A 20,071-nucleotide genomic window follows, 5' to 3' on the forward strand; every position below is an offset into this window, starting at 1 on the left:
GTTTTTATGAAAATGACAAGTTCTTTAATTATTCAATTGAAAATATCGAACTCTGCAAGAACCTAACCTCAAAGCATCTATTCACTCATGCGCACTATCGTCAAATGATGGCGCTTTCCTTAATTCTTGAATATTTCTGTTACTTCACTTCAATTTTAAAATTATATCTTTTACCATATTAAATTATTATTGAATGTATTACTTATTCTATAAATTGAAAATGTTCAAATAATTTTTAAAAATATCTTTTCATATTATATATGTGATAATCTTTGGTTTGCTTCTATATCAAAGAATATCATGAAGTTTTCGTAATGGCGGCGCTGGCTATGCGGGGCTCATAGGCGCGTAAATATCAGCATAGATGAGCACCAACGACTAAAGTAAAGAAGTACTTTATTCTCTTCTCATCTCGAAGCAAGAGAGAAAGAAAGATAGAAAAGGAAACTAGTGACAAAGAACGAAAAAGAGGGGCTAGCAAATAGAAAAAGAGAAAATCGAGGGGCCGTCATAATTCCTTGAATTGAACGGCGGGTTATTCTCTACCAAGGTTACCGACATAGAGGTTGAACGAAGCAAGCGGGCCAAGCAAGCAGGCTAGCAACCTAGCAGGCAGACTAGCATGCAAGCAAGTAAGTAAACGAGCAAGGCAGTCAGGCAAGCCAGGCAAGCAGACAGGCAAGTTGGCTGCCCAGTGAGACGCAGAGAGAAAAGCAAAAGAGGGGGCACATGACGAGTAGGATGAGAAGAGGTTGGATGAGAGAGGAAAGAGGAAGGGAGGGAATCGATAGAATGACAAGGACGGTGCGCGAGTATATACCGCAGCACGGCAGCATCAGGCGTCGTCGGCAGTATATGGACTTGGATCAGACGGGTGAAGAGAGGAGGGTAAAAACGTTTCGAAGCGTCCCTGTCTGGCGGCGCCACCGTTGCGTCGCTGTAGAAACGTGCTATCAATGTGGTAGTATATGTGTGAGTAGCAGTAACGATGTAGAATAAGGCAATGTTGGTAGTAGTAGGATATAGTGGGGGAAACGTCAGGCTGGCAGGCTTGTGGGAGAGAGAAGTGAACGGCGGACAACGAGCTCATGGGGCGACAAGGAAGGGGATTGGTCGGAGCATCGGTACGGGTGGAGGGAGGAAGGAGGGCAACACGATCAGGTCGGCAGGCTGGTGAGAGAAGGAAGAATAGAGAGAGAAAGGGAAGAGAGAGAGAGAGATAGAGGAAGAAACGTTGATGTTGAGCAGTGAGGTGAGCGAAATAGAAGAGGGGAGGGGAGTGGACGGGCGGTTGGTCGACAGCTATGGTGAGGGTCAGAGGGGTAAGAGGAGGCAGAGCCGACTTTATGCAGCTGCGGGACGATAACAACGATGGGCTACAGGACCGCCGCTATAGCTGGGGAAATGCCAAATGGGCTACAGGACTGTGCCGGCCTAGCTGTACGTTCGCTCGCTCGTAGTGGCATGGCGGGCGGGCGGTAGAGAGAAGCAGGCAGGAAAGGCGGGAAGGAGAAAGGGATTTCAAGCGGTCGTCTCTTCTCGTCTGCCTCTGCGCTCTACCTACCTATGTATACCTACCTACCCGGCCCGGGTGCTCTCTCCGGGTACACTTCTCTCCACTGCCTGGAACATACCGTCCTGGCCATACCTAACCTCTACTGCTTTCTGCGGCTAGCGCCCTTGCTGATGTTCCTCAACATCGGAGCACGTAGCCGCTTACGCAGACTTCGATGTCATTCATCTTGAGCGAGGTCGATTATTGTTCTCTTTTGGAAAATCTTATGTCCTTACAAATATGATATCACGCAATAGTTAGTATCATAACAGCCTCTGTAACCGTAAAAATCATAAAAAAAATATAAAATATTTTTGTGATAAAAATTTATAAATGTTTAGTTTAAAAATGATTTCTATATTAAATTACTTATTATCAATTTTATCAGTTATAAAATATTAAGTTTTATAAAAAACGAACAATCTTTTTAAAACATTATATATGATTAATATTAATGTTTTTTTATTATTTTAAATAAAATTTCTCTTAATAATATAAATAAAATAAATATAATAAATAAAATATTAGAATTATATAGTAAATGTTATACTATATTATTATCAATAAATAATAAGAGAAGTTGAATCTATGATTTTATAAACCATGTTATGACTTCTATGTAGTTCAAAGAATATAAACAATAAGATAAATGATAAATGAAGAAAATGAAGAAATATATAAATAAATAAATGAAGAAAAATGTATATATACAAAAGAAATAAAAAATATATATATATATAAAATAAATATGTATATAAAATCCATATTTAAAATACCAGGACTTCGTTTTCATAACCAAAATTAATAATTCATCTTTTTTTTCTTTACTTTCTATTTTTGTATTAGTCTGTTCTCTTGAGTTCTATTTGGAAAATTTAAATTTCAAACTGAAATTTTAAAAGAACATATGAATCGATAATCTTTTATTAAAAATGAGAAATTAATTTTTTTAATAGATCACAAATTTATAATGAACATACATAAAAAAAAAATAACATTTGATTAATGCAATACAAGAGAAATTTAACTTTATCATGTATTTGAATTTGCCGCTGATTACTGTAGATATATAGAAGGGCGAAAACAGCATGCTTTCGACAATCGTCGACGAGATACGTCGGTCCACGCAATGACGTCAGAGACTGGTCCAATCCTGTCGAATACGTCCATGGCCCGATCTCACCCTATTGAGACAGAGAGAGAGAAAGAGATGCAATATATATATAATACGTAAAGCGTGGTAGAAAAAGACAGCATATCTCATATATATATATATATATATTAACAGAAAGGAAAGAGACAGAGAAAGAGAATCGCACAGGGACGCAAGAGCCAGCAAATGAGAGCACAGTTCGACAAATAGAAGGAGAAGACAGTTCGAGTTCCGCTCTCCTGCTCTTACGAGACGTGCATGCCGAGTTTTACAATATTGTTGCCAGATTATTTGTTATAATGTTTAGAATATTTCCAATGTTATTATTGAAATAAATCTCGATTTTGTATCACGTATAATATTTCTATGTTTATATTTTGTATTTCAAAAAAATTATTTTTTTTAAGAATGGAAGAGGTTATGATTCATAAAAAAAATATTGAAACTTCTATATTATATATTTTTTATTATATTCAAACTATATTAAAATTTCATTAAATGTTATAATTAATGTATACTATGTGTACTATAATAATGTATATATAATCGATACAATCGATAACATAAAGTAATCGAATTATAATTTTATATTTAAAATTTGTTTTAAAATATCTTATATTTATTTTATTTTGTTTATAAATCATGAAATAAACTCGTTAGAATTTAAAAAATCATTTTTCAAACATCGTTGCATATTTATCAATTAAAGACAATAATAAATTGTTTTTATGTATAAAATTATATTGCTATAAATTAAAACTAATCATTGAAAAATCAAATGCAATGTATATATTTATAAAAAAAATAAATATTATATATATAAATTATTAATAATGAATCATAATAATAAAATAAAATTATTATTAAATATATATATTTAATATATTAATATAACATATTGTGGAAAGTTATATATACATTTTTATATATCACTTTTGAATTTATTATTTTTAATTTACAAAATAAAAAAATTAAAATTTAATTTAATATTATTTATCTTGCTAATGAAAATTATCGCAATTTTGAATATCATTTTTTGGATTATTAATAAATGATCAAGTATATTATTTAAATTGTGACTAATATAATAAAATATGAAATATATTTAATACATGTAAAATAATTTTATATTACTAAAATTTTTATATCAACTGATATTTTTATATCAACATTTAGAGAATAATATATTAAAATTCATTTAAAAATAACATTAAAAATTAAAATTTATTATTTATCTATTTATTTATTAAATATATTTTATAATCATAAAACTCATATTTAGTTTGTTTTTTGTAGTTTATTTGTTTAATTTATTTGTAATTAATCAGAAAAATACGTTAAAAACCTGATATTATTTTTAAAAGAATACATTTTATTTAAAAGTAGCAATTATTTTTTTTTTAGTAGTAATTTAGTGAATGTTTTATAATATGAAAAAAAAAATTTTTATGATATATTTATATATTTATGATCAAATATTTATTTAAAAAAAATATATATATATATAATTTATATTTTTAAAGAAAATTAATTTAATGAGAGGAAATTTTATAGTATTATATATAATATGATTTATTTCACACATGATCAATATGATCAATGTAATGATTTATTTACAATAGCTATATAGCTAAATAATATTATTTAATGATATTAAATTTATAAAGTCATATTTATTAAATTTCTATTAAAAACTAACTTTATTATTTTATATAATAAAATTTTATTATATGAATTTTTAGTTAAATTTTTAATATAAACTTAATTAATAAATATTATATAATTTCTAAATATTACAAAAAATTCATATTATCATATAAAATGAATTAGATTTTATTTATGTAAATAACTGAATGAAAGTTACATATGTAAGTTAGTAAAATCATAAATAGTTTATATTGTAATTTATAATGTTATAATCATTCATCATTTAAACTATATATATATATATTTATTATTTTTAAAAATTAATGTAAGAATAATATTTTTTGAAATAAGAATAAGTTATTGAGATTTTTTTGCTTACATCATTAATTTACATTATATTTAAATTATATTTTCTATAAAAATTTATTTTTGAATGATAATTTTTTTTTTGTATTAGATTTCCAACATATATCAAATATTCTAAGTAAATATATATAAGAAAATATAATATATTTTCTTCTGCATATTTAAAAGAAATTTATATAAATATTAAAATAAAAAAAAATATTATTCTAAGTAATATCTTGAGTTAAAAAAAAATATAGTCAAATAATAATTAAATGCATTAAAAGTACAATAATGAAAGTAAATATTATTTTACATAACAGTTTAAATTCCCATTATAAGCTTAGTTCGAATTTCAGTCGCTAGGCAGCGCATGCGCATATATAACTTCTCTTCACACTAAAATTTTTAATACAAAGAAAAAAAATGAAATTTCATAAAAAAAAAAGTATTCTACTGTAGGATACAGATATTGATATCAATTATATGTAACAAAATTCATCATATACTATACTTAAAAAATAATTAAAAGTGTAGTAATATTTATAAATTAAAAGTAATATTTATAAATTAATATAATATTTTAATATAAAAACACAATTGTATTATATTATTACAATTTTTTATTATTTATTTTCCTAGAAATAAAAAATATTTTTATTTTCCTTACTGTTATGATTCATATATTTATTAAAATAAATATTGATGAAATTAATTTGTTTAAATTTCTATTTAAATTATAAATATTCTATAATATTTAAACAATTTATATGAAATTAAATTATATAAATAGTTATTTTAATATTTATTTATATCTATTATTTTTAATTAATTTAAAACTTAATGTATCATAAAATATTATATACAAATTTATAATATAAAAAATTATTAATTAAATTACTATCTAAATTATATTTATAACTTATTAATCTTCTTACAATTAAAATATGATGTTAATTTTATATAAACACTAAAATAGTGATGACTGCGCCATCTAGTGATATTATATAGAAATTTAATGTTCATAAACTTAGTCGATAATATCTTTTTATAATATATATATATATATATATATATTTATTTATTTATTTATTGAATTGAATTTATATATGTATATATATATTCAATATATATATTCAAAACTGTATAATTTTTTGAATATTACAATTATATATAATTAGAAATAATACTAATAATATAAAATATAAAAAAAATATAAATTATTATTAATAATAATTATAAATGCATTATTTTTAAATTTTCTATTTAAATATTAATAAAACTATTAATAATTTTTCTTAATTTAAAAAAATATTTATTTTATTTCATAAATATAATTGTAAAACATAACAAAAGAAATAGTAAAATAAATATTTTCATTAACAAAATATATTTTTTTAAATTTCAATATAATATGATTATAAATATTATAGCTTATAACGTTTAATATTTTGATTCGAAAATAAATGAAAGGGACATATAAAAATATTGGAAAAAATATTCCTAATATTTTATTTAAAGAAGTATCACAATATATAATTATTCATCTTTGGTTTTTATCTATTAAAACGCATAAAAGCATGCTAATTTTAATTAATGTTTTCATTAATAAAATATATACAAAAATGTTTTCTCTTATAAAGTTGCTTAAAAATATATTTCACCATATTTGAGATTTATAAAACTTTTCAACTTTCATTTAAAATAGAACCAGTTTCATCGATGTAACTATCCTCGATGTAACTAAAACATAAAAAGAAATAATAATTTTTAATACATTTATATTTTTAAATAATTGAAAAAAATTTTAAGAAACTATTACAATTTTTATTGGTATTGTAAAGGTATTGTAAAATGATCTTAAAATAATTCTTATAATTGTACCAAGATTAAATTTTGTGTTCTCTTGATATTTATTAGCTATATAAACTAGAATAATAGAAATATAAATATAAAAAAGCATAGCACAACAAGATTTAAGAAAAAAAGAAGAATATAAACTAATTATATTTGCATAAAAAAAATTGTAAATTTTTGTTAATATGTTAAATATTATTTAACATATTAATAATAAATTATAATAATGTTAAATATTATTTATTAAAATATAATATTAAAAAGGAATATAACCATATAAGAAAAGGATTTTAAAATAAACACTTAGTTGAGATTAGATGAGCGAACTTTTTTACAAGTGAAAGACCTTACACTTTCTTCACGTGAAGTAAAAGCTTCCAGACTAAACTATGAAACAATACTTTTTTATTCCCTTTGCACAGTTTATTCTATGTTCTGTAAGAGAAAGTTTAAATGCTTGCATCTTTTAATTCTAGTGTGTGTACATATATATATATATTAATGAATGAATCTTTGTATTTGACGCATTATATCCATACATTTTATATATATATATTATTTCACATATTATTCACATCTTTTTTTCTATATATATATGTATATATAGAAAAAAAGAAAAAGAAATAGAATGCATATATTGTATAATAAAAATTTATATAAAAATAAAATAATGAAGAAAAGATAAGATTCAAGTTTAATAGAAATTACGAATGAAAATATGTTATTTAAAAATGAAATATAAAAATATATAAAAAAAAAAATATATTAAAAAAATAGGAAAAAATAAATATGATACATAATTTAAAATAAATTAAAATTCATTCATACTATAAAATATAAAATAAATTAAAAAGTTAATTCAATTATTATAAAAAATGTATATATATAAAAGATTAATATATATTTTTTTTATAGAATTCATATATATTTTTTTAATACAAGTAAAAAAGATAGCATAATATATTAGGAAACATTAAGAAATGATTATAAATTATTATTTAAAAAAAAATTTATCATTAATATAAATATTATTTTAGTTTTCTAATTTTTTTAATTATAAGTGTCTTTTAATTCTTGTATATTTAATTTTTTTTAATATAAAACGCTTTACATGGGCAATATTAATACATTTTATATTTTTACATGAAACATGTACACAAATAATTTTTAAATAAAATTTCATATTTTTATTTTTCGATTCTAGATATTTCAATATCATAAGTAGAAAAAGAAATTTGTCACATATTTGAACAATATATATTTTAAGTACCAAATATGCAATACATCTTAACATTACGGCGGGAAAAAGAATTATTTCCAGATAATATTATTGCTTTAATGTAAATTAAAATGAGATAAAATTTTTTATATCTCGGTTTATTGAATTGGCTGCTTGAAAATTAATGCTCTAGTGCGCATAGTAGAATGACTAGCATTCCAGAATCGATCGGATGAAAATGCTGCTACACCTAACATTATCGACTAGCTGAGAATAACAGTAGCACGAATCAATTCAAGAAAACAATACCGAGAGTAGATTTATTTTCAATCATTTTAATTATTTTCAATATTTCAATATATTTTAATTACATTTTTTTACCTCTTTATACTATTTTTTTTAATTCCAAATTGTGGGAAAGGAGAAAGAGAGAAAGAGAAAGTGAAAAAAACACTAATTATTTTCTTACTTCCATTACATTTAATTTAATATTATCATAAGAATATATACATCTAAATAAAATTTAATATGAAGAAGAAGATGAGTATACTCGCTTCATTTTCAAGGATCCTTTCTCTCTTTCTCTCAAAAACAAATCTTGTTCACGCATTCAAAACCTTCTTTAGGAATAATGAAATAAAAGGTGAATTCTCAGATTCTAATTGCAAAATTCATTTATTTTGCTCTACGAATGCAGTCAAAAGTTCAAAGGGAACAGAACCGTCAATGTTTTCCTGTACATACCATTCTGGAGCCAATAATATGTTATTTCATCCAATAAAGTTGTATTTAAGATCTGATGATCATTAAAATTGATACCATGAAATAGAACTCAGCTTTGTGCCCTCACGTGTAACACGCACACATACACACAAACACAAACACACACACGCGCGCGTTAATCATTTAGAGAACACTGGGAAATAGTAACTACGAATGGTTTCATGTAACAAAAGAAAAGAAAAAAACATGTAAAATACTTGGCTGAGAAAAAAAAAGCAACAGAGCAGTCTCTTATAGGATACGAGTCTTTGTTTCAGGAATCTCCATCGAAGGTTATCGTTAAAAAGTATCAATTAAGTCCGTACATTCTCTCCTACACTTATATTGACATGTTACATAAAATAGCCAATGAATTACAAATAATAATCGCTAATCGATACGAAGCTATTGTTTATTAATATTTCCTATCTTCTGTACTTAATGTATTTCAGTATCTAATGTATTCTGAAAGGACGACAAATCTTACGCATATAATTTAAGTAGCTGTTCGACTTGTAAGCTGTGAAAAAACGTTTTGAGAAATTATGTTACGTTTTAATTCGCTTACAAAATCTACAACTATTATACGTACGAGTTTAAATGATGAAATGTGTCACGAATGAAAAAATTATATTATATGCGACACACTCATTTAATTTTCAACAAAATACAAAGCATTGATGTTTTATTAATGATTCATGACTAATGAAGATTTTGATCGGTCAATATCCGGTACATCATATAAGATAATAAATAACAAGGCAGTGTACGATGGCCAGGCGACCTCATGTGAGAATATAACACAATAAAACTGCATTCATACATATTTCAGAGTATGGTCGCATCACACCGGGTATCAAACGTTGATTCGAATCTTTAAGTTGACACGTCACAGTCAAAAATTTAAACATTAAACTTACAAACACTTTTCATTTTAACACTTTGCGGTTCACATTATTGAAAAATTAATAATTCATTCTGTTAAATTTTATACGACCAATCATAAATTTATATTTGTTTCATTTCGTATTAATTCTAGTAATATTTAAACCTTACAAAACCGCAAAGAGTTAACGATCCCTAAACTTAGTACATTAACGACGCTATTTTATGTATAATTAAACACGATCGTGTATGTTTGAAGAAAAAAGACTAAGGTTCGTTAAAATTGAGCACTAGCAAAAAGAAAAAAAAAGAAATTACAAGACGCAAATTACCAATATGTACTTCGATTCTTTCGACTATTGACACAAGAATAATAATGAATGATATGGAGATGATATCTGATGATGCCATGAAAGTCAGTCGAGAAAAATTTTATACATATTGCTAGCTAACGTCTGAAAGTTTAAATTTATTATACTGATGGCAGTCAGTAGTTAAAATATTACTGAAAAAACAATTAAAAAAATTCATTATGGCAAAAAATCGGCAGTTTACAATCGTTAACGCTTCGAGGCTGTTAACATAATGTTTTCTTTGTCAATTATTGTTAAGAATTTTTAATGAAACCATTTAATTTTTTCAATTGAGCATTTTTGAATATACTTATTTAATTGAGTATACATTCAATGAATTTGCAACTGTTTTATAATATTAATTGGAAAATGTTTTTTTATTTATTTGATTTAAGGATAAGGATAAGTTATCATATAGGATCAAATCGAACATCAGTAATGTATCTTATCCTTTATAATATCTTCGAATATTTTTCATTATTAAACACAAAATTTAAATTCCGTTTCAGGTAACGAATGAAGATCATTTTAATCTTTTCATTTTTTCATTCATAATGAATTATGCAACGTCAAAAAAAATTAATGAGTATTTAAATGGTTTTCATCACCGTAAGAATATCTTATAAATAAATGCGAGGTCTGTCAAGTGTCTTGTAAAAAATATGCATTTGTTTGAAATCTCGTAATATAATCGTTACTGACTATACATATACTTATAAGATAATAGCTGACGTTGCATTTTATTTCGTTTACTCGACTTTATGCATTGTTGAATTTTTTTAGCATAGCCGCTGACAAAAAACAATTGTAATTTAAAAAAAAAGAAGAAATATAGAAACTTTGATTGTTTACAGACTATATCATCTACAGTCTTCACAGTGATTTCAATCAGACAGGATGTATATTAATTTCGTTATATATATATATATAAAAAAAAAAAAAAAAATATTAATATAATAACCTGCCAAACAAAATACTAAATGTGAATAATAAATGAATTGGTTTAAATTCCCTATGTCTATTATTATATCGTTAAATCACAGTCAATTTTGCAGGAATGGATAATAAATAAATAATTGAGTTCTTCTTTCAAATTTTGTTGAAAATAATTTACGAATCTTAAAAAAACAGGAAAAAAATTATCACTATCGGGAAACGGTTATTTTAAAATAAATTTTCATATATTAATCCGTAGAAATGAAAAAATAAATTTCCAAACCGAAGTATTTTTCCTTCTAATCGGATTATTCTATATTAAATATATTTTATAAAACTAACAAAATAATGTTTGCATGTAATATATACCGTATTATAGTCGCGTCATTGACAATAAATGAATATTATAATTTTTATAGAATACTAATAAATGCAACACAAAATTTTAAATTGCTCAAAATTAAGTTAATATCGATAAATGTTAATTGTAATACGAAATATAAAAAACAGAAACGCGTAATGCATATAGGCCAACATTATTCAAAATGTTCTAAATTAGAAATATACATTTCAATAAAAAAATGTCGAAAAGAAAAAGAAAATAGGAATATAATGTCAGACACATTACAATAAGTCGCACAGCATTCTTTGAAATTTGAAAAATATATCTAATATAGTCAAATAAAATTCATTGTAAAACACAGTTGTTCGACAGTAAGTTTGGACTTATGATTCCAAGATCACTGTGTTATTAACAATTTAAGTACTCAAGAGTATGCAAAAAATCATATCGTTAATCTAAAGCCAGCGACTTTTGGAGGCATTACCAATTCAGTCTTAAAATATATAATTAAAGTTCCCTGATTGTTGTAAGAAACTAAAATATGATCAGATCTTTAAACTTAGAATGCTAATATATCCATATGACATTTTTAGAGGATCAATTTTAATACAGAAACAAAAACAAAAGTATATAAAAAAGTTGATTTATTTATCAAGTTATAAAAAATTTAAATTTACGTTAGATGAAATAAAATAAAATAAGATAGTAATGTGACAGAGATAGATCGAGCTTATTTTATCTAACATAAGCTTAAATTCCTTATAAAATTCAAACATTTTTATATTTTATACTTCTGTGTTTGTTTAGCTTTTAAAATTAATTTTCCAAAAGTATCTCATGAATATATTAATATCCTATATAATCATAAAAATCTTCAAACTGACGAATTAATTCATTTGGCACAAAGTACATTCAATATTTTAGCATACTCCAACTATGATGAATTTGCTATTCTATAAATTTTCATAGTATAACATTCCATTTAGACAATATAAAAGAAAAATCTTAATACACATTATAAAATGTAATAAAAAAAGAAAAATTAAAAATACTTATTGACTACAGCGAATGACATTTTCGATTATCCTCGAGTCAATTTGAATTATAAATGTCAATTATAAAAAATACATTTGTATAAACAAACTAAAAAATGTAGATAAAGTATAATAAAATAAATTAAGCAATGTAAAGTAGGAAGTATAGGAACTGAGTGTTTATGATCTTTCTTAAATTTTCTATTAAGCATAATCGACAAATATGAGATATATATATGTATGTATGTATGTATATATATATATATATCAAACTGTGACATGTAAAAGATAATCGAATCTGAGACACGCTGTATATGTCATTACTATCATTTCCCTTCACATTTGTCGAAGAAATAGAAATCTTATGAACTGTATCTTAAATTAACGTATTACATCTTTAACGTCGTACGATTTATGTAAGGTGTAGGGAGCCAACTTTTCAGTTTATATCTGCGGATAAGTATTGTGGGTTGGGGTTATGTATGAAGGACTTCTTAAAATGTATAAGAACAAGATTAAGACGTCGCAGCTACAACTACAGGGGGAACAACGTCAGGTTCGCCGGCACCATCGGCTACAGCAGAATCAACGACTTTTTTGACTTTTATAGAGTCTGCACTAGCTTCAGAGGAACTCTCTGGTTCACCATTTTGCGCAGATGTACTTTCGCTCGTAGACGAATTAATATTTTCGTTCGATGATCCTTCATTTAGTCCATTTCTTTGTAATTTATCATCTGACACTGGCACATCTGTATCTCCGTTTTGTGTTGTACTATTTAATTTTTTCTTTTCGGAATCCACTATATTTGTTTCTTTTATTTCATCCACTACAGTTTCTTCTTTTATTGGTTTCTCTGTTAATTCCTGTTTTGATATTTCTACATTTACTTGTTTTTCTGCATCAATTTTAGATATTGATGTTTCTTCTATTTCTTTTGTTTTAGAAGATTTTACATTAGTCAATTCTGTTTCTTTTTCAGATTTTATTTCTTTAACTGTTTCTGTGATATTTTTTATTTCAGTATTTGTATCTACTTTGCTACTAGTAGCTTCTAATTCTGTTATCGTTGGTGCAATAATTTTTTCTACATTTGTTAATGGAACATCACCATTTTCTGCAGGTTTTTCTTCTGTTTTTGTCGGTTCTTGTGCAGATTTTATCGAAGATGTATCATTTTCTGATGTTTGAGTTTCTATTATACTAGAATTAATTACAATTTTTTCAGTGGACTCCTCTTTCATCTCTTTTTGTGATTTATTGGAACATTCTTCTGATTTTTCATTTATACTGTTAATATTCTTTTCTTGTGATACGTTTTCAATAGTTTTTACATCTGATATTTTTATATCATCAGATTTTATTTCTTTATCAATGTTTGAAAATTCTTCAGTCTTATTCTCTATAATAGAAACTTGATCAGACTTTGATTTAGACTCACTTGTCCCAACATTCAAGGTATCATTGGCAGTAAGAGTTTCTGATATAGACTCTATAGTTTTTTCTGTTATAGATTTTTCTATTTTTTCAGAAACAGCAGATTTGTCAATATCATCTTTCGAAGATTTTATCGTTGATTCAGTGCTACCGCTCATAGTAACTTGCACATTTTCAGAAGTGTCTAATTTTGTACTCACCTCAGATGGTTGAAGTTCTATTTTTTCAGATTTATTTTCCATTAGTTTTTCAGCGTTTGCTGCATCTTTCATATCAGTAACCATAGGCTCTTCCATTTTCACATCTGAAATTTGTACTTCTTTTTGTAGCTGATCTTTAGCACATTCTTTTACTTCTTCTTGGATAACTTCTTTTACATCTATTTTATCAATCTTCTTTTCTTTATTATTAATATCAGACATTTCAACATCTTCAGAAGTATCCATTGGTTCATTAACATCAGATGTGGATTTGTTTGTATCTTTTTGAACTTCTATAGCTTCCAATTTTTGTCGTTTTGTAGAAGTTTGAAATGTTAAGTCTAAAAATGACTTAATAGTTGTAGAAGCCACTCTTTCTTCATCTGTAAGAGCAGCATTGCCTTCGCGTAGTACTATAACTGTTGATAAACCAGCTTCTTTTGCAGCAGTAGCCTCTATTATAAGAAAATATAAAAATTGATATTAATAAAATATAAGAATTGATTTAACTACAACTATGCTTTGAAAATATTAAAATATTATAAAATAAATAACTAACCTTTTACAACATCAGTTAAGAAAATTACATCTGATGATTCAGCTCCAATTTTACTTAATATATTTTTGTAACTATTTGATTCTTGTTTTGGACCTACTTCAGTATCAAAATAACCACTGAAATGCTAAAACAATAATATATACAATCTATTATATTTAATCTCTCATATATTTATAAATACTATCATTCATTACAAGTAAAATATAATAAAATACCTTAAGTAAGTCACCATATATTGAATGTTCAAATAGAAGTTTTTGTGCTTCAACACTACCACTCGAATAAACATAGACCTTTTTACCATCACTCGTCCATGATTCTAGTGCTTTTGGTACATCTTCATAAACACTATATAAATAATTTATTTATCATTTTCTTGATTATTTTTAATTTATTATATTGTAAATTGTTTATAATAATTGTTATGACATATTTATGTCAAATTGAAGTGAGCCCTTACACAAAATGTTCACCTCAGAATGGTGTATACTAAAATGTATGGTGTATACTAAAATGTATGGTGTATACTAAAGTTGTATATTGTTATTTATTTATTATTAAATAACTTTTTAAAAACATATTTCTTTTTAATATTAATTTATATATAAATTTGAATATTGAGAAATGTTTTATATTATATTATAATTTTACTATTATACTATATTATTATATTATAATTATATAAATTTACATAAAAATATAAGATTTTATATGTTATATAAGATATATTGTTTATATTTATATAACATATTATTGAAAAATATATATTTATATTATTTGTATATAAAAATTTTAAACATTGAATTTCCAAAACCTAAAAATCTTTTACAATAAATAAATTGCAAAAGACTCACTGTGCTTTAATTGATCCAGAATTATAAGCTTCACGCCACATATGCCCTTGTAATTGTTTTAATGCACTGGTTTTTCGATCACAATCCATTTGCCATAATATATTTTTTACAAGTGATTCTCTTTCTTCTTCTGTATTAATATCAGTAATTGGTATAAAACCATCAATTTTATCTTCTTCATCTTTCTTTGCCTATGATTAAAATATTAAATGTCTATAAATGAATTTGCAAATATCTATAATACTTCTTTTAATAAAATACATATATATATAATATATATAACATATAAAATATATTTTAACAATTAAAATTCAAATTTATATTTATTTTAATAAACAAATAATATTACATATTATATCATACTTTATATTTTTAAAAATACTAATATTTTTAAGAAAATTTTTAAAATAATTATAAAAAACAAATATCAATTTTGATTAATATTAAAAAAAATTTTTTTTTATAAATAAGATATATAATTTTTATCTTTAGTTTAATCAAATAATATTATGTTCAATAGTTGTTCAATGATAGAAATAATAATAATTCATAATTTAAATTATGTAAAATAACATAAGATAATATACATAAGATAATATACATAAGATAATATAAATTGATTCATATTAAATAGTAAACTAAAATATGATGATTTATTTCAAATAAAAATTATATTTATTTATTAATTGTATTTATATATAATTATATTTATTTATTTATAATAATGAATACTTAAAAATATTTGAATACTCAAATGAATACTCAAAAATATTTAAAAAATAATTAATAATTTAAATTTTAGGTTTTATAATGTATAGTTTAAATAAAAAAACTTTAGAAAAAAATATTTCCAAATCACAGTTTAATAATTTTTATCTAACAAATTATTGGTCACTTTAAAATTCATTATTAAAATAATACTAATTTATTATTTTAAATTACAATTTTAAAAAAAGTTGTTTAAAACATAATGTTTAAAATATAAATAAAAAAATAATATATTATAAACATATATATATATACATTTTATATATATATATATATAATAAATAATATAATTTTTTCAAGAATTATAATTATAATTTTTAATATATTTTTAATATCAATAAATAAAATAAAAATTTTTTATATATATATTTATATTGTAATATAATATTCCATTATTCCATTTAATGTTGTTTATAATGTTTACTTGTAATTTTTACCTGTTCCTTTAATTTTTCAAAGTCTTGTTTGAATTCTTCATCTTCCCATTTAGTTTCAATATATTTCTTTAAATTCTCTCGCACGTAAGGAAAAAGTGTGTCCTGAAAGTAAGGTAAACGTGAATGTAGTGCGTTCGTCGATCGAATTAACAGTGCGATGCGCCGTTATGGTTTCCGTTATTTTGAAAAATATGTGCAATAATATTATAGTGCGCTATATGATAATTCAATGTATTTTATGTTTTTATAAATAAGCTAAGTTTTCTAAATATTCGTTTAGTTTGTTTTCATTATCACATCTTAGAAAACAATACCAAAAATTTGCAAAAAACATTAACGAGTAAACAATGTACTATCTTAAAATTATAAATAAAAAATTCGATACAATGTAAATAATATTTTATTCGCTTTAGATTTGACGAAACAGCATCTACTGCCTTCCATGAAACTTCGCTGTATTGCGAATAGGGAACTTGAAACTGGATTTCAACCGGCATAGTAAATGTTAAGAGAACACACACAATACGCGCGAAAGTATAATCTACAAATTTTTTTCAGTACAAAAAGTCTTTACTAAGATTCAGTATTTTGTGTGAAAGAAACTCTCTGTATAAAAAATTATGATCATTAGGTACTGTCAGAAAATAAATCAGAAAACCGGTGAAATGCGAGAACCGTAGGGTGCGTTCTGCCTCACGGCCATGGTCTTTGTTACCTTCACGAAGCTTATGCTCGTCGTAGTGCCTTCGATGTCAACTAAGATCACCGTTTCTGACAATAAGGTTTCCTCTTGATCCTGAGTACGCTTTTCCCCGGCCATTTTTACGATTGACTCGCCTTCGACCGTAGGATAAATAAGAAATATATCACCTCAGTACGTTCAAGCACGGTGTATATGTCGACGCGTTCTTGTTGAGAGCCGGCGAGTGAATTCGCTCCTCGTTCTGCGCCGGTGTGTGTGCGAACCTGCCTCTCCCTTCACCCCTACTTGTTCTGAGCAACCAGGATCGTATTTATCTCTCTTGTTTTCAATTGGATCATTAATAAATTCCCTATAATTTTTTACATTAAAAAAATATAATTCATATAGGTATATCTAAATTTTAATAATATTTTGATAATTTAAATATTAAGACATTATTTTTATTATTTTTGTGTTCATTTATGTTACATTAATTTTATAAAATTATTATTTCATTTTATGACACGTAATTTAATATATGACATTAAAATTGACAATTTTAAAAATATAATAATAAAGCAATTTATAAATATATGATTTGTATTTAATAGTGTAATAATAGAATTTAATTTTTCATGTTTTCATGAAAACTAAAGATTGTATTTCATAATATTAGTTTTATCTAAATAAAAAATTATTATTAATATATAAAAAATAATTTCAATAAAAAATAAATGTTTAAAAATATAATTTTAAACAACGAATTTTGCTAAAAATAAACAAATATATTTTAAAATTTAAAGGGTATCTTATATAATAGATACATTCCTGAATCTTGTGTGAAAATTTTACGTCAGTGTTAGTGAATATGTATTTACAGAAAAGAGTATATGGGTGAATCGCTCGCTTCCTTTAGCCAATGAACGGAGCTGGTTTGCGTCTGTGCGATCGTAGCACGACATTATTGCTCCGCAAAAATTGTTTTGATAAATAACCATTTAAAAAATAAAGACTTTCAACAAAATTGATTATAAAAGTTTTCTAAAATTTAAGAACTTTCTTTTTCATTTATTTTTCAAGTAAAATAAAGTATAATTACATTAAAAAAACGAGATAAATATTGACTCGCTCGAACGGTTTCCGATATTACTCCGCGGAAAAGTAGTTCCTCATATGTTATTTTTGTTGATTTTTTAAAAAAATTGAGAAAATTTGAATAATATTTATTAGTAATTAAAAATATTAAGTATAATTCTTTTACATTTGCTAAAAATACTAATTTTCTCATAATAAGAAGTTAAAAGTTTCGTTATGTGTGATTATAAGATAAAGTAACACAGCTGGTAAATTCGACCACCTGATTTTTGCTAAGTAGCGCCGCATCAGATGCAAAGGCGCACCATTTAAATTTTGACATTTGTCCCAGATGCACGTGTTTTGACTGTATCTACATATGAGAATAATATATATACATTGCAGTTAAGAATCGTTATATTTTCTATTGCTACAAAAAAAATATTCATATTAATTTTATTTAATTATAAATTTTGTATTATGTATTGTAAATAATATATTTTGTTAAAATAAATATTTATAAAAATTAATAAATATAAATATTTAAAATAATTATAATATTTGAGAAAATATTTTTTTCTAATGTGAAAATAAAAGTAACAATGTCTAAAAGTTAATATTTTTTTAGTTTTATGATTTTAGATTACTATTAAACATTTTTCGAAAAATAAAAATTGTTTGTAATATATAATGGTTTAATAATTTCTTGAAAAATATTTCATTATAAAAGAGTAAATATAAGTACCTTTTTTTTTATTAAAAACTTTTTTTAACAATTTTAATATAACAATTAAAAATAATTATATATTATATATACAATATATTTAAAAAAAAATAATTGTATATGATACAATGTATAATATAAATTACATTATATATTCAATCTAATATAATTACATTGTTATAAAATTTATATATGTATTTGTAAAATCTTATATTAATATTAAATTAAAGAAATAAATATGATAAAATAATAACATAATAAAATTTACTTTAAAATAAAACATTTTGATTTTATAATATTGTTTGTAATAATAAAAAATTTTCTTTAATACATATATAAAGTATATATGTAAAGTACATTATTCTGTTGAAATAAAATAGAATATTTTTGTACTCCAAAATACATATTGTACTCCAAAATTGAATACATATAAAAATAAATTATTAAATAAATTATTAGATGACTAAATCTTTTTAATTGTTAAAAATTTCGAAATTCACTAATAAAGTAACTTAGTAAATAATCATACTTTACATACAGTGAAACTTCGAATAATTGGAATATATTTATTTTAAAAATTTCATATTTAAAGTTCAACATATAAGTTTCAACATATATTTTAATTTCAAATATTAAAATTTAATTAATTTTCAATATCATTATAAATTATTTCAGGTACTATATTTATGATCAATTACAACGTTTTATTACATTTATATGTTATAGTCTTTTATTTCTATTATATTATAAATATGATATATAATGTAAATATAAAAATTGATTTCAAAAAATATAAGCAAAATGTTATACTTATAAACAATTTAATTAAATTAAAAAAATATAATTCTTAAAAATCTAAACTATAAATAAATTATATATTTATTTTATTCATTAAATATGAACAAGTACAAAAATTATACAATTATCTATTAACTAAAAAATTTATACAAAAATTAAAAAATATCTCTAAAGACATATTTTTGCACAAATACAAACAAAAAATAATTAATATTATTATATAATAATTGTGTAAAAAAATGTGTAAAAAATGAACAAAAAATACATAAAGATATAAATATATAAACAAAAAAATGTTTTTATATTATATAAATTTTTATATTAAAATATTTAATATAAAAGAATTTAAAATATTAAATTTAAAATTCAATTAATTAATTTATGTAATTTTAAAAACTAATAATTATTTATTATGTAATTATATATTTTGTGTTATATTTATTCAAATA

General features: G+C 23.6%; 1 protein-coding gene and 2 long non-coding RNA genes across 3 annotated transcripts; 1 reads left to right on the top strand and 2 right to left on the bottom strand.

The window, feature by feature from the left end:
• Positions 1–327: 327 nt before the first annotated feature.
• Positions 328–2,302, top strand: LOC133666169 (uncharacterized). Its single transcript, XR_009829919.1, has 2 exons — positions 328–972; positions 1,050–2,302. It is a non-coding gene; the product is annotated as an uncharacterized LOC133666169 (long non-coding RNA).
• Positions 2,303–6,186: 3,884 nt separating this feature from the next.
• Positions 6,187–7,179, bottom strand: LOC133666170 (uncharacterized). The gene is made up of 2 exons (XR_009829920.1): positions 6,909–7,179; positions 6,187–6,443 (listed from the first exon to the last, which is right to left on the bottom strand). It is a non-coding gene; the product is annotated as an uncharacterized LOC133666170 (long non-coding RNA).
• A 1,054-nt stretch (positions 7,180–8,233) lies between these two features.
• LOC108001281 (enolase-phosphatase E1) lies at positions 8,234–17,305 on the bottom strand. The gene is made up of 6 exons (XM_062075773.1): positions 17,060–17,305; positions 16,345–16,446; positions 15,140–15,330; positions 14,501–14,633; positions 14,286–14,409; positions 8,234–14,181 (listed from the first exon to the last, which is right to left on the bottom strand). Exons 1-6 carry the CDS (start codon positions 17,162–17,164, stop codon positions 12,605–12,607), a joined length of 2,232 nt encoding a protein of 743 aa, XP_061931757.1. The 5' UTR covers positions 17,165–17,305; the 3' UTR covers positions 8,234–12,604.
• Positions 17,306–20,071: the final 2,766 nt, after the last annotated feature.

Source organism: Apis cerana, linkage group LG5 (genome assembly GCF_029169275.1).
Source record: "Apis cerana isolate GH-2021 linkage group LG5, AcerK_1.0, whole genome shotgun sequence".
Taxonomy (NCBI): domain Eukaryota; kingdom Metazoa; phylum Arthropoda; class Insecta; order Hymenoptera; family Apidae; genus Apis; species Apis cerana.